Below are 16803 nucleotides of genomic sequence, written 5' to 3' on the forward strand. Positions count from 1 at the left end.
CCTGTCAGAAGTCATGTGGTGAGATTTAACCGATCTGTTCTGCGCTTTGATACTGACTGTGTTGACTTTAATAATGGAACAAATGTAAAAGTACAATGTCCCAGTGTGCTATTTGAGTATCCAGATCTGCACTTCATAGACTTTGAGGCAGGTACCCTCCATTTCTTTGGACTATAAGGGCACCCATACAAAACCTCCAGCTAACTCTGTGCCATTATTTATTTATTCATTTAACATTGTTCATTTAAAAATATGGTGCTTTTGTGTGTTAAATAAACAGTGGGTTTCATGACAGTGCCAATATTTATCTCTCCATCGTCTTGTAGCATTTGTGTTTTTAGCTGACACATAGACACAACTATAACCAATACGCCAGGAGCTAACACCCACGAAACGTAGGTTTAGTTTAAAAATGTATCAAAATAGAATCAGCTGAAGAAATTAACTTGGAATTTACCAAAGCAGTAGAGCGTAATAATGAACATCCAGCTCTGCATGAATGCCATGTCTTGATTATGTCCTCTGTAGATGATGGAAGGGTTTGGGGTTTATCTTTTGTAGTTACTGAAGCGATCCCTCTTTTTTCAAAACATTCAGCCTTTGGGGAGGTGCTTGTTAATGACAAGGCTGAACAAAATGTCAAGACACTTAGGTATAAGTGTAATAGTTATTTTGGATGGAATGTCTTCTATCGTTTTGAATGTCATTGAAGTTGTTCCGAGGAATAAAAACAGACGGTGCACCATCAGTGATCAGCATATCAGTAAACTATTCATTTTAGATCATTATAGATGGAAAGATGCTGTTGAAAGGTAAATTATACACTTGAAATATATTTATTATAAATACATTTATTTTATAAAATGAAATGATTCTGATTTCTGCTTTGTTTTGTTTGTTTGCAGCCTTGTTACCAATTATACAAAAGTGGTGCAGTACAGCATTTGCTTTGAAATGTGCATGTATGAAGGAGAAATATAGATGTAGTTGTCGATGAAGACATTATCCCACTATTACTGCTGTATATGTAAGTCATGGGCTATCAATGAGACAAAGTGATCCTAAAGAGCAACTTTAACAAACACCTTCATCCAAAGAGCATCTTGCATTGCCCATGAATTGAAACTCAGGTCAGCTAGTTGTTATTCAACAACACTAACCATTGTACCACTGATCACACATGGTAGATTTGCCAGCTCAAAAGTTGTATCTACAGTATTGTGATAGGCAAGCCAACGGATCAAAAACAATATGGCCCCCCAATGACCAGACTGGACACTCAGCGGCCCCTGGGTAATTTGAGTTTGAGACCCCTGACATAGATGTTTATACTGCTCTTCAAAACCACCAGAGTTTGTTTTATTTTCTTAGTTTTGAAATCTTCAGGCATTTAAATAACAGGTGTAACCACGATACCTCAGTTTGCCTTGAAACCTCAGATTGTGGCTAACTGATATTATACCAATGAGGAAATGACTTTGAGCTCTCTCATAAAATGTTTTCTGTTTGCCTCTGAGTTTTTGTACAGCATTCCAGAGACTTTGTATCACTGTGCTACCCTCAGAGCACAGTAGTAGAGAGCTGTGTCTGCCAGAGTCAGGACTTTAATATGGAGCTCAGTGGATGTTTGTGATGTTGTGGAATCAAATCTTGGATCAGAGCTGTGTTTATAACTAATACTTCTTGCCCCTTTATATAACAAATACTGAGGTGCCTGTCCAGGATACTGCCTGTACCAGTAAAGACGAACATTGTTGCTGCTCGTCTCATAAGAGCATTTGAGTGTTACAGATTCCTCTTCACTCTGAGTTACGTCCTCCTGCTCAGGAGAGACTTGGTCAGCAGTTACACCTTCAAAACAGAAACAAAAATCAGAATCATGTTAAAACATGTCTTCAGAAAAGAAACTGGTATAATGCTACAAAGTATCAAGTTTAGGTATTCAGCCTTTATTTAGTGAAATGTCCTAAGCTACTACTCTGTGTGCATGTGTCTGGGTGCGTGCGTGTGTGTGTGTGTGTGTGTGTGTGTGTGTGTGTGTGTGTGTGTGTGTGTGTGTGTGTGTGTGTGTGTGTGTGTGTGTGTGTGTGTGTGTGTGTGTGTGTGTGTGTGTGTGTCTGTGTGTGTGTCTGGGTGCGTGCGTTTGTGTGTGTGTGTGTGTGTGTGTGTGTTTGTGTGTGTGTGTCTGTGTGTGTGTGTGTGTAGCCACATGATGTGTAAACATTTGAAATAGATTACCTGTTGTCATAATGAGGATCAGTAATAGTGGTTTCTCCATGATGAATCTCTAGTATTCAGTGTTGTGGCTCACAGTCCTCTAAGCTGCTACTGTGTGTAGCTGTGTAGACCTCACTGAAGGAGTTCCTGCTTTGAGGAGTCCTCTATGTCACACTGCAGATGACCCTCCCTGCAGCGCTTTCAGCCTGTAGAAATAAATCCCTTAGTTATTCACCAGGAAACATAGTAGGCTAACTCTGAAGCATGGAATATGAACATTATATCTAATGTGAATTGTGAACAATGTGAATTCAGCAGGTTGGCCATTTTAAAGGCAATGATGTTATGTGACTGATGACTGTGCAGTGGTGACTGTGGGCACTATAGTACACAAGAGTCAGACATGTGCAGATTTTGGATGGCCAGTTATTTGCCATTTGTGGTGTTGTGATGAATCTCTTTTTGAATTCCTTGTCATTGCCTTTTTATGAGTGCATTTATTTACATGAATTCTGGGATTTTTTTTTTTACATTGAATCTACAAAAATACATATAGTGATGTGAGAACAGTACAGTATTTATGATTCAGTATCAGAATCAGAATCAGAATCAGAATTATTTTAATGGCCAAGTATATTTACATATACAGGAAATTATCTTGGTGGTTGGTGCATAGGACATAAAACACATAACATAACAACAAAATAGCAAAAAGAAGAATAAAAGACAAATACAGAATATTAAATAATAATAAATAATTGTGAATTGGAATTGGCAAACCCAGAGTCAGTGTGATGCAGGGGGCTTGTTTGTGAGCACCACTGCCGTGGGGAAAAAACAGTTCAGGTGGCGCGAGGTTTTGGCCTTTATAGCCCGGATCCTTCTGCCAGATGGGAGTCTCTGGAATAGGTGGTGACCGGGATGGGAAGGATCAGCGATGATCTTGCATGCTCTCATGTTGGTCCTGGAGTGGAACAGGTCTAGGAGAGACGGCAGGTCACAGCCGATGACCTTCTCGGCTGACCGAATGATCCGATGCAGTCTGCCTTTGTCCTTTGCAGTAGAGGCAGCGAACCAGATGGTAATTGATGAGGTGAGGATTGACTCAATGATGGCTGTGTAGAACTCGACCATCACTTTCTGCGGCATGTTGAATTTTTTTAGCTGCCGAAGGAAGAACATCCTTTGCTGGGCCTTCTTGATTGTGGAGGTGATGTTCTCCGCCCACCTTAGGTCCTGTGCCATAATTGTTCCCAGGAATCTGAAAGACTCCACAGTGTTAACTGGGGAGTCACACATGATGAGGGGGATGGTTGGGGCTGGGCTCCTCCTGAAGTCTGCTACCATCTCTACTGTTTTACAGGCGTTCAGCTCCAGGTGATTCTGGCTGCACCAGAAAGCCAGGCTGTCAACTTCTTTTCTGTAGGCTGCCTCGTCCCCATTGGAGATTAGTCCAATGAGGGTTGTGTCATCCGCAAATTTAAGGAGTTTGACAGAGGGGTGGCTGGAGGTGCAGTTGTTGGTGTAGAAGGAGAAGAGTAAAGGAGAGAGCACACAGCCTTGTGGGGCTCCAGTGCTGATGGTATCATCAACCTCCTCCAGAAGAGGTTTGATCTCCTGGTTGCAATGTCATCAAAAAGTGAACACAGAATGTTGAATTGATGAACCTCTTTTACCTGTGCAACCCACAGCAATAGGCACTGCCACAAAATAAAAAATTGTATTGTAACTGTTTCACACTGTTGATTCCATTCTCACTGACTGAGGCAGTATATTCAGGGATTGCCTAGTATTTCTTTCAGACTCTGCAATACTGCTCTCTTGTGGTTAACCTCATGTGTTACATAAAGTGATATATTTAGCAGTGTAGTTTGTTGTTTTGTGTAGTTTGTGTAGTCCACTAATAGACTTAGTTGCTACTTTTCTTTTATTTAATGTTATGTTTGTCTGTTTTGTCCGACCCTTTTTCTTATATTTTACTGTTGTCTTGTCTTGCTTGTCTTACAATGTCAAAGCGACTTTGGGTATATAGAAAAGCGCTATACAAAATTGAAGTATTATTATTATTATTATTAAATCATTTCAGATAATGTCTGCAAGAATCTTCACATTGAAGCCTACCCGAGTAGCAGCTGCTTAGTGAGAAACTGTTTCTTGTGACCTTTAAAGTTTCTCCATCTTAGCATCTAGGTGTTTGAATACACACAAGAGTAAGGCTTTTCATCAGGTTTTTGTATGATGACTTCACACACAGCTGTCACTGTGGGCTGCAGAGCACAGTAGTAGACAGCAGAGTCAGACACTTGCAGATTCTTGATTGTCAGAGGAACAGTTTTTGTAGTCTTGTTGAGTTCAGCAAGAAATCTTCCTTCAAATTCCTTTTCACCATCACCACCTCCAATAGAGAATCTCCTCAGCATATATTGAGGATAATCATTAGGTTTCTGTTTATACCAGAACAGGTATGCATTAACACTATCACTGGTTGTATCATAACTACAGTGGAGTGTCACCATCCCTCCTTCAGGTCCAGTCTCAGACTTTGATGACTGCTCAACAGTGTCTTCTTTTCCTCTGCACACTGTAACAACATTCACATTCAGAAGGTTTCATGATCACATAGCCAAGACTGGAGGAATTAGCTTTTAGCAGTCCATCATTCTCCACTCAGTATTCACTATCAACACCATTACAACACTTAACACAACTACACCTCCTGTACTGTCCTACAGAGCCGCAGCTACTGTGTTCTAAGATAACACATATAAATTATGTTATCATAAATAAAAGATGGTCCCACAATAGCTGAAAAAGAGATTTAGATCTGATCATACCCAAGCATGATGCTGAGAGAATAAGACAGTTCTTAAGCCAGCTGTACATGATCATACTGTGAAACGTATGAAATGAAAACACACTCATACACACTCTTGCACTTAAGGAGGGGCCTCTGAAATATTTTCAAAATCGGTCTTGATCATGTGATCATGTCACCAAAGCAAATGTTACTTGAGAAAAGGTTATATAATTTCTTACTGTTTGAAGCTGTTTGATATATAATTATACGTTTCATAAAGCTTCAGAATATAGCTGAAATAGGCTAACACAATTAATTGTTTATCCAATTAGACGTTGTAATACCTTTTGTTATAGAATTTTAGTGCTTTGGTGTACAACATTCAGCTCTTTTGCATTCATTAGGCGGCCATTATCCCTTATTCAGTTCAGGCCCTAACACAATGCATCCAGACATCATGATGCTCTAAGCAGTGAGCCAATATTAGTCCTAACATTCTTCACTGGCTTTAGCACCTGTGCTCTGTCTGGGAAATGCACACATTTCCCCGTACATAACAAAGTGCAGTAGACTGAGTAAGGATCATATTTCTATGGCACTTGTTGTAGCCTATGGTGAGTTTAAACAAAGATACACAATGGAAAATATCAAGGCCGACAAGAAATTTAAACAAAACCTGACAAACAAGGTCCAACTGAAAAATACACTTTTGTGCTATCCCTGTACTTTTAAACATATGACTTACTCATGTATGACCTATTTGTTTTCATATGGATGAAGCCTTCTTATAGGGCCTTTCTTCTTTATCTCTTCTGTTGTTTTGATTTGTATTGAAGACCGAAGTCAAAACTACAGGAAGAACTGATCCACATTCATGTACAATCTCAAATTTTTATGAAGAATGCTGAAATGCCATCACCTAGAGGTTTACATTTTATTTCTTTGGATATTATGTTGAGAAGTTCAATGAAAGAGTTAGATGAACTGGACGAGTATGTGGAAGGAAATAAAATGATCCATTATGAAAACACACTAAATGCTGTGAGGGTTTTTGTTCAGTGCAGCTGGGTTTCCTGACACTGTGGGCTCCATGGCACAGTAGTAGACAGCAGAGTCTGGGACTTCAGCAGATGAGATCTTCAGGAACAGCTGCCTTGTTGTCTTGTTGTGTTTTATTGATATCCCAGGAACAGGAGGAGTCGCATTGGTAATAATACCCTGATAATCTAGAATTAGGAACTGTGGCACAGACAGGGGAAACTGGCGATACCAGTGGAGACCGTAGTTAGTTCCATTGTACCTGCAGGAGAGCAGAACAGTTTCTCCTCCCATGGCAAACTTCACTGCAGTGTCTGGAGCAATAGGGTTTCCAAAACTGCTAGCTATGAATAGAGACATGACAATTGATTGCACATAAATTAGAATAAGACATTAACCATCTGTATTTGGTTAATTGTCAATTATTTAATTAAAAAGAACTGGTAAGTGTGGAAAGGGAATGTCTCTTAACTTAGATGGTTGAAAACAGTAGCACTGTTAGTGGAATCATCATGGTAGAGCACATAGCTGCATACCAGCCTCACAGTTCATGTGTGAGGCTGGTATGCAGATCTGTGTGGATTCAGTTCCTTCCACTCAGGCACTTTAATCAGATCTCACCATGATGCTGTCTGTCTGTTCAGCTCCTCCCCTGACTGGTAGAGAGGATTGGTCATGAGCTGCATTGTGCCTTTACTGGTCAGGATAGTAACACAGTAGTGTAGTAATTCTACTAATGGAGTAATTCCACATATTCTGGTTAACTGCATTATCATCTTGGTATACAGCAGAGTCCAACCTTGTGGAATTTTGTTTCATACTGACTCTTGTTTGGACAATTCTCTCAGTGGCCTAACTTAGCCATTCAGAGTATTTATCCTCAATGGCTTAAATGATTTTTGCTATTTGATTTTTTTCCTGGGATTTAAATCCATAAAAAATAATGTATCAAGGGAAAGTTTTATTTTCTTCAAATGAATAGTTTATCATCAACAACTTAATAATCAGTGCATATGAATGTGTGATTTTGTCTTTCAGCTCACAAATCACCCTTTTATCAACTTGTTAAAATCAACTTGTAATAGTAATACAGTATCACACTCTTTAAACAGAAAGAACACCTCTATCAATAGATACTGTCCATGTGACTAGGAAGCCTATGTTTTTGTATGAGCACTGAGTGTGCAGCTGTCACTGTGGGCCTCAGAGCACAGTAGTACACAGCAGAGTCAGACACTTGTAGATTCTGGATGGTCAGAGGAACTGAGTTTGAGGTGAGATTGGCCTCAAATCTCTCTTTGAATGTTTCATCATTAGACCCTGATGTGGAATATCTCCACAGTATGTATGCAGGGATTCCATGAGGTTTCTGTTGGTACCAGAACAGGTAGGTCTGTCCTGTGCTGGTGCTGGTGTAGGTACAGGGGAGAGTTACTGAATCTCCCTCAGAGGCAGTGAGAAATCCTCCTGGCTGATCAACAGAGTCTTCACTTCTGCATTCTGAAATCACAACCATTAAGTTGAACATACAACTTCTACAAAATGCAGCAGTACATTATGTAACTTCAATGGAAAGTTGAAAATGGTTAGGACACCTACCAAAATATAATAAAGTAATGAGAAATAATTTCCCCAGGCTAAGTTCCATGGTTGAACAGTTCCTTTCAAGAGAGGTTTCTCCACAGATTATTTTTACTAGTTTCTAACAGTTATGTCTCCTTGTGGATCCAAAGTGTTTCTACAGGCTTAATGACATATCAGATGCTAATATGTACTGGTCTTTCTGAGGAGGGAAGTGTGATGATCCCACCTTGTGGCTGAAGAAGTGTTTGAAGCTTTTAAAAATGAAATTGATTGCCAAACCTGTCAACTCCTTTAAACTCATTATGCCAGAGTGCAGTCACTGAAACAGTCACTAATCTTAACTTAATCTAACTGCTTCTTAACATTTACAAATTCAGTTTTAAGTGAATTCCAAACTCCACTTTATGAATTCTGGAGGCACCAGAATATACTCACATGACTGGAGAATAAAGTAAAAGATCCCTGCTTAGCCAAATCAAATTCTACAGACATCTTTGGTCACATTTCCCCATTCTGTTTGGCCTGCAGTGGTTCTTGTCGATCAGACCTCTGGTGACCTACAGACCAAGTGAGGACCATGATTTCAATGTGAACTCATAACATGCTCTTCAGCCAGATACATTGGAAATTAGGACATTAACAATTGTTTTGTTGACTCAAACTACCTGTAGCAATTCTCAGAGTATGTTCTGTATTTTGATGTGCATGTTTCTGTATGGATTGCTCTCATTTTGTCGGTCATATATTTTTGTATGAGTTGTGAGTGTGCAGCTGTCACTGTGGGCCTCAGAGCACAGTAGTACACAGCAGAGTCAGACACTTGTAGATTCTGGATGATCAGAGGAACTGAGCTGGAGGTGAAGTTTAGTGTGGAGTTAAATCTCTCATTGAACTCAGTGCCATCATGTCCAGGGCTATATCTGTCTCTTCTCAGTATTAATTTGGGGAAATCATTTGGTCTCTGTATGTACCAGAAGAGATCTGGTGACGAGCCACCTTTACTGTATCCACAGCTTAGTGTGACCATCGCTCCTTCATAACTGACCACATGCACCTCTGGCTGATCAACAGTCTCCTGTCCTCTACATTCTGTGGGAAAACACAGACAATCAACATACGCAATGGTATTGATGCTGTATGACATACATGCTATTACATGAGTAAGATCAGAACTATTGCACTCTCTTACCATGGAGAACCACAAGAAGAATGAATGTGTTTTTGAGACAGAGAATCATTACTTAAATGTACAAACATCTGAAAGAAACTGATCACATAGGTGTAAGACACTGGGCTCTGACAATCCGCATCTGTCTCTTTATAGTTATGATGGATCCTCAGTGCATGTTGTGTGGGCTCCCCCTGCAGTCAGTTATACATCTGTCAACAAAATTCAGTGATCAGTGTATGCATGTAATTAACTGTGTAATATAACCTCAGCGTGGTTTCACTAGGGGAGCAGTGTATGCATGTAATTAACTGTGTAATATAACCTCAGCGTGGTTTCACTAGGGGATCAGTGTGTGTATGCATGTAATTCACTGTGTAAATAACCTCAGCGTGGTTTCACTAGGGGATCAGTGTATGCGTGTAATTCACTGTGTAATATAACCTCAGCGTGGTTTCACTAGGGGATCAGTGTATGCATGTAATTAACTGTGTAATATAACCTCAGCATGGTTTCACTAGGGGATCAGTGTATGCGTGTAATTCACTGTGTAATATAACCTCAGCGTGGTTTCACTAGGGGATCAGTGTATACATGTAATTTACTCTGTATTATAACCTCAGCGTGGTTTCACTAGGGGATCAGTGTATGCATGTAATTCACTGTGTATTATAACCTCAGCATGGTTTCACTAGGGGATCAGTGTATGCATGTAATTCACTGTGTAATATAACCTCAGCGTGGTTTCACTAGGGGATCAGTGTATGCATGTAATTCACTGTGTAATATAACTCCACCATGGTTTCACTGGAGGACCAGTTGCAGCAGTGATGTTATTGTTGTACAACCCCGAATCAGAAAAAGTTGGGAATGTATGTTAAATAAAAATTTATATTGAAAACAGTGATTTGTAAATTCTCTTTCGCCTGTATTACATTGAACACAATACAACAGCACATTATCTGATGTTTTACGCCATGAATTTGATTGTTTTTACAAAATAAAATAAAAAGTTGGGACAGTAGAGCCTTTATCACTTTGTAATGTTATATGGTGAAGTGAATGACAGATAAACACACATGTTGTTCCTACTAACCCTCCAGGCTATGAACATTGTCGTGGACTTTGTAATCTGCTGAACATGTTTTTCAGCAATGTAATGTTTAGAAATTATGGGAATACAACATTTAACACAGTGAACAGGTGTGACCACAAACAGTGAAGCGCTGACCATTAGACAATGTAAAACTGACCTTCATCTTAGTGAAGATGTAATTTATGTGTATGTTGTTTTATACAGTATCTTAGAAACTTTGTATCTCTAGGCCACATGAAGAGCACAGTAGAAGAAAGCTGTGTCTGCCAGAGTCAGATTTGTTTGGGATGGACACAAAGTGAGGATCATGCTCATTCACACCACTGGCTGAGCGTGGGACTCAGGGGGTTAGGTTTGATGATGGCAATCTTTATTTTTTCCCCAAAGATGGCCAATAAGGCAGAAATAATAACGAAAATTCTAATTAAAAAAAGAAAAAAAAATACTTTTCAATACAGAGAATAAATTGACATACTAGTCAAAACAATTAATCAAATAGTCGACTGACTAATATGACCACTCACTGGTCAAAAGTGAATAGAGCAGCATAGTACCTTATTGTATAGGTTATCGCACAAGGCTTTCTTTGTCAGAGATTAAATACAATAACAATGTAGTATGGAAATCTAGTTTGTGGTTCTTTAAAATACAAACAAGTGTTAAACACAACGCTTAACCATTTTCTTTTGGATATATTTATCCCTGCACTTCTCGCACTCTCCACTTCTTCTTTGCACTACTGTTTCACAGCTACTGTATATAGCCATTCCGCCTTGTGTATATACTTCCGTAAACTTTCTTCAACTTCTTGACCGTTGCACTGTTGCACTGTTTGTTTTGTATTGTATTGTGTTGTAATGTATATTTTGTGTAAACACACTGAGAGTCACTTTACCAAGTAAAATTCCTTGTTTGTGCAAACTTACTTGGCCAATAAAACCTGATTCTGATTCTGATTCTGATTCTTTGTGATGTCAGACTAGGTGCATGTTTATGTCATAATAAGCAGCAGCAGGCAGACATTCTAGGGTTTGTTTTGGACTTTTTTCATTTAGTCTCTTCTGCTTTTTACTGAAAGTTAGAAACTGTGCTGCTGTTCAGGTACTCATAAATACCTCACTCAAGTGGATTAACACAGTCTCTAGTGTTGATTACTAACAGAGTAAGTAAGAAAGCCATTTCAATGTCAATTTATACTATATTTTTATGTTCTTGAAACCAACTGTTTTTCTCAGTTAATTGTATTGTTCAAAACTCAACATACTGGTTGTTTGGTCCAAGTAGTCAGAATGTCAAACTGGATGTCAGAAACTGATGATGAAGTAAAATCAGACGTACTGTACTAACATGGTCAGTAAAAGACTAGGCCTGTGTGTTAGGAAAAACTTGATGACAATGAGTGTTCAGCTTTTGCAGTGGCGTTGAGTTCTGCTTTAAATCTTTCTTTGAATCCATCACTTTTGTCCCCATCTCCGAAAGAGTATATCTGCAGCATATACCGAGGGACGTCATTTGCTTGAAGCTTGGAGTGTCACTACTTCACCCTCTACACCAGACCTGGGCAAAGTGCGGCCCCAGGGCCATTTGCGGCCCGTTGGCTGTGCCTGACCGGCCCGCTGAGGTCGATGGTAAATTAGGAATCAAACGTAAATACCTGTACTTTGCTATACGGCTCTTCAGAATGTTCCAAAAAGTTCAGTTGATTTGAATGGGCCATCCCAACGTTCGCAGGTCTGTAATTTCTTTATCATATTCACTGCTGCGAAAAATGTATGACTGGTGTCATTGGCAACGGGTGTTGTGCTCCTAATTCACATCTTTCATATCATTCCGTAACATCATAAGGTCACTGAAAGTCATTGAAACTTGAAGTCAGAAGGTGGGTTGCTTCGCAATCGCGTGAAGAACTAAACGGCAACAAAATCATTAAAAAGAGGTATTTTGGAGGAATGTCTTCTATTGTTTTGTCAAGTAACCGTATAATAAGCGGGATATTTTTTTTCCGTAAAAATATATTTATTTATTTCCGTATGCCTACATTCGTGCGTGTGGGTGTGCCTGCGAGCATTTGCGCTGATAAAAATGAATATTACTATTAATTTGTATACTTATACTATTGCATTGCAAGCTCACGTCTGGGCACACCTTTAATACTGCAAAAACATGCTCATTTTCAAAATAGTTTTTGTGAATGATGATTAAATGTTGATTAAATAATGTTGGCGTTTTTACTATGCCTGCACCACATTTTTGATAGCCTGAATGTAACATCTACTCTTACCAGTAGCAGTTAATCAAAACCATACAATTAAATGTTTTTTATAAAGAGATACAACTTATATTGAGCAGAATTGAGTTCAGCCTATTGGTCCGGCCCTCCACAACAGTCCCACTATCTCATGTGGCCCCTTGGGAAAATGAATTGCCCACCCCTGCTCTACACCGACTACATCATTTGATGGCTGATCAACAGAGTCCTCCATCCCTCTGCCAACTGTAAAACAAAAAGAGGCAGACACATTAGAATTACACAGATGGGAAAGTATTGTAAGTTGCTTTGAGTATCAGCTAAATGTAAAGGAGAACAATCAATCAATAATATGAATGTGATGAGAGGTTTTCTTACTGCAGTGATAAACAATCAGAATGTGTAAGAGATTTGTCCAGAGGGTCATGACTGCTCCGTGTGATGCCTGAGCTGTGAGATTGGAGCTCTCTAATGTCTGTTTCTCAGCTCTAAAAGAAGAATGATAGTCATCTATTGAACATGTAGTGTTCAAATGTTGCCCCACCATGGTTCCCAGTGGTATTGCAGTCTAAGGGCAGCTGTGTATTCTGTCTTGTGTGTTAAAAAAAATGGATTGAAATGCCTAAATGCAAGATGCATTTGGACAGTAATATTATTTCTTATGACTCACTAGTAGAGGTTCAGTTACTTTACAAACACAGGAATGAAGGAATTGAAGCTTAAAATAGTGACTATTTATGGAATCATAATATTTGGATATATTTATTACAAAAATGTATGTATTTATTGAATTACTTAAATTCTGTGCAGAATTTAAGGAAGAAGAGTAAGGTGTGATGTATGTCATCTCACGTCACATCATGTCAGTTTTTGTATGACAGTTTGCCAGTTTCCTTCACTGTGGGCCTCAGGGCACAGTAGTAGAGAGCAGAGTCTGAGAGTTTAGCAGAGGAGATGTCCAGAAACATCTGATTCCTCTCCTTATTCATTCTCCCAGAGAATCGTGGTTCCACATCTGATTTTTCTGTCTTATCAGGACTAGTGATGAACAAGAGAAACTGAGGAGCTGATCTGGGATACTGGCGATACCACTGTAGCGTTTCACCACTGGATGCAGAGTAGCTACAGGATAAGGTGACATTAGATCCGTTTTCAGTGTAACTTTGATTTTGGTTTGTTGTGATTGTATCACCTAAATTAATACCTGGAAAAGAAAGAACATGTGTGATGGTCTTTAAAGTAACTGAAATATGGAATAAGAATTAGACTGCTGATTTACTGTTGAAAACATCTGTGCAGTTATGTCCCATAGCAAACTATCTACATCGTATAGTTAGAATTCATACTTGCTGTTGTGTGACGGTGGTCAAACTTAGGACTGACGAATACTGCAACTGATTATTTTATTCCTGTTCATGCAAATATCACAATTGGTACACAGCATCGTTGACAGGCAAACTTTTTCTCTGTCTCATTTAAACAACACATTAATCACGCACAAGTAAAACAGCGCACAAACAATTTAAACAACAATGCACATATTTCACACATATAACAGCAACATACCTGTTCATGCAAATATCACAATTGGTACACAGCATCTGCACCAATAAAATCAAATGTCAAAATACATTCAGTACAGCGATAGTTAGCTAGCTTACGGAACGTGGAGAATGGGAAATTCCCAGCGAACTAGCTAGCTAATCAGTATGTATCATGATGAACCTCGTGGTATACAAAATATGATAAAACTCTCTGCCCATTGATAAAACTTATTTACAAACAACAAAATACATACTAATCATATAAACTACATGTAATATGTCGAAGTTGTCGACATTTATTGCATTCATCAATCTGTAAGTTTATAAATCATCAGGGTCATTTTGTACAGTGGACCTACCGTTGACAGGCAAACTTTTTCTGTCTAGTAACGGCAACAGTACACACATATAAACTGCCGACCTGCAGTACACCACAGCTCCAGAGGTGGCTCCAAAACACCAACATTATTTACAACTGAATTATGGCGAAACTCATTATATATACATTATATTGTTAAACGGATTTTTCAACTCCGTTACACCCACCCCTTCTGAATTTCGCCCATAATCGTTAGATGAACAAGGCATTACATTCACAATAGTGGTCAATAAAGCACTTAACATGACATGGTTACACAAATACTCCAACTTGAAAAGTATCCCCAAAAGGATGAAGTGGAAAGAGAGCGGCACCTTGCTCACTACCAGCTTCTGGAAGTAGGATGCAGTCTACACCCCACACAAACCATATCCCATACATAGAAAAAGGTCCCTACAGGTACACTCAGACACATCCATGGTGAAGTAATCAAAAATATCTAAATTACCCAAAGAATACACTGAAATTTACTAAAACCCAACTATATATACATATATATACAAAAGAATACCTATTTCACTGGAATAGTTGAAACATTGAATTATTGGCTTTGTCAACAAGCTGACTGGTATCCCTGACAATACCCCATTGAGACATCTGATACAACAGACGCTTAACCGGTCTAAGTATACGTCCAGCACGAGATCTGGCTTCGTGAATACTGCTTGAATCAGACTGAATGGAAGGTGGTATTGTAATGTGTACATCATCTGAGTGGCTGGAATGCAAAGACTGTGTGGGGGTACCCTGAGTGTCAGCTGTTGGGCCATTTGTGTGACTGTGTTCAGAACTCTCTGTCTGTGACTGGGTTTGCAAACTGCCCACATGCTCAGACTCTTTGTTCATACTCAAGACATCCCTAAGTGAACCATCCCCCACCTGACTGTCCACACCCACAGTTGTCATATTGCTGACCCACTCGTGAGTTCTGGTCCTGGCATCTTCCTCATCCACAACAGGCATCGTTCCATCCATGTCACTGACATCATTTGACTCCTTCTCGCAGGAGGACACGGAGGTCTGATCTGAGAGACTGTCCACATCCACAACAGGCAACATTCCATCCATGTCACTGACATCGCTTGACTCGTTCTCGCAGGAGGATACAAAGGTCTGATCTGAGAGACTGTCCACATCCACAGGCAAGAAGTTAACAAGCATCAGCAAGTTACGGTGCACAACTCTCTCTTGTCCAGTCACTGGGTTCCTAATCCGATATGTATGAGAGGAGGCATTCATGCTCACAACAATGTACACTGTGGACTCCCATCGGTCCGCTGTCTTACGCTTCCCTCTCTCACGTTTGTTCGAGACCAGGACCCGGTCACCTGCAGAGATCAATTTCCCTTTTACACGGCGGTTATAGAGTTCAGCTTGACGACCCTGCTCTTTATCAACATGTCCCTGAGCAATAGCCATGGCCTCTTGAAGGTCTTTTGTGAGAGATACCACATAGCTATCATAACTACTGATCTCTGGATCTTTCAAGATGTTCTTGAAGAGGACATCAACTGGAAGACGTGGAACTCTACCATACATGAGATAGAAAGGGGGGTAGCCTGTAGTCTCATGCACGGTGCAGTTATACATGAATGTCAGGGTCTGGAGGTGACGAGGCCAATTGTGCTTTGCATCAGGCGGGAGGGCTCGAATCATGTTACCCAGCGTTCTGTTGAAACGTTCTACGCTGCCATTGCCCATTGGATGGTATGGTGTCGTCCTGGACTTCCTCACACCCGCGACCTTCAACAATTCACTTATTAGATGACTCTCAAACGAAGCACCCTGGTCTGAGTGAATCCTCTCAGGAAATCCATAAACACAGAAATACTTGTCCCAAAGTTGCTTTGCCACCTGTTTAGCAGACTGATCTCGACAGGGGAAGGCCTGTGCAAGCCTGGTGAAATGATCAGTCACTACGAGCACGTCAACAGACTTGTTGTTAGAGTCCTCTGCAGTCCAGAAATCGATACATACAATCTCCAAAGGTGCAGAAGTCTTTATACTCTCCAGAGGTGCCCTTCCTTCAGGATCTGGGGTCTTGCTTATGACACACCTCGAACATTTGCGGACGTAGTCTTTGACATCTCGGTCAATGTGAGGCCAGAAGAATCTTTGGCGAGCCAGGCTCAGGCTCCTAAATTGGCCCTGATGGCCGGTGCTGTCGTGAACGCCTTTGAGGACCTCAGATTTGAGGGAGTCAGGAACCACAAACTGGTATCTTTTCTTCTTAGAGACCTGATCTTTGGACACTCTGTAAAGGATCCCATTGGAAGTTGTCAGTTTCTCCCAATGTTTGAGGTATCTGATGACCATCACAGGCTCCTTGGGTTTCTCTCTCCTGGACGGACGTCGGTCACGTTCCACAAAGTACAACACCCTGGAAAGAATGGGATCACTCAACTGCCCTTCACGTAACTCATTCTCCGAGAACACGGATAAGGGATTGTCATCAGGGGGAATTAGCTGCGGAAGATGCTGGAGAGCGTTCACAGCTCGCATCCTGGCACCGGACTCCCACAGGCTGTGTGTTTCCAGGATGGCAGAGACTTCGTCTTTGGAGAAGGACTGGGTCTTCACACATTGAGACACATAAAGCTCTTCCTCCCCCTTGCTGCTATGGTCATCCCGAATGGTGTTCGAGTGTCGGAAAGCTTCCTGGACAGAGTCAGAAGAGACGGGAACTGCTTTTACGAGGAGCTCACTGTAAGCGTCTTGAAGCAACCTCTTTC

The 16803-nt window shown here is 40.3% G+C and overlaps 1 gene segment (V, D, J or C); it reads right to left on the minus strand.

Moving 5' to 3' along the window:
• Window positions 1–1463: 1463 nt before the first annotated feature.
• LOC116219615 lies at window positions 1464–2397 on the minus strand. The segment is given in 2 exon segments: window positions 1464–1851; window positions 2239–2397. Coding segments are annotated over 2 exon segments (345 nt in total).
• Between the last annotated feature and the right edge of the window lie 14406 nt (window positions 2398–16803).

This window comes from Clupea harengus, chromosome 25, assembly GCF_900700415.2.
Source record: "Clupea harengus chromosome 25, Ch_v2.0.2, whole genome shotgun sequence".
Lineage (NCBI taxonomy): Eukaryota > Metazoa > Chordata > Actinopteri > Clupeiformes > Clupeidae > Clupea > Clupea harengus.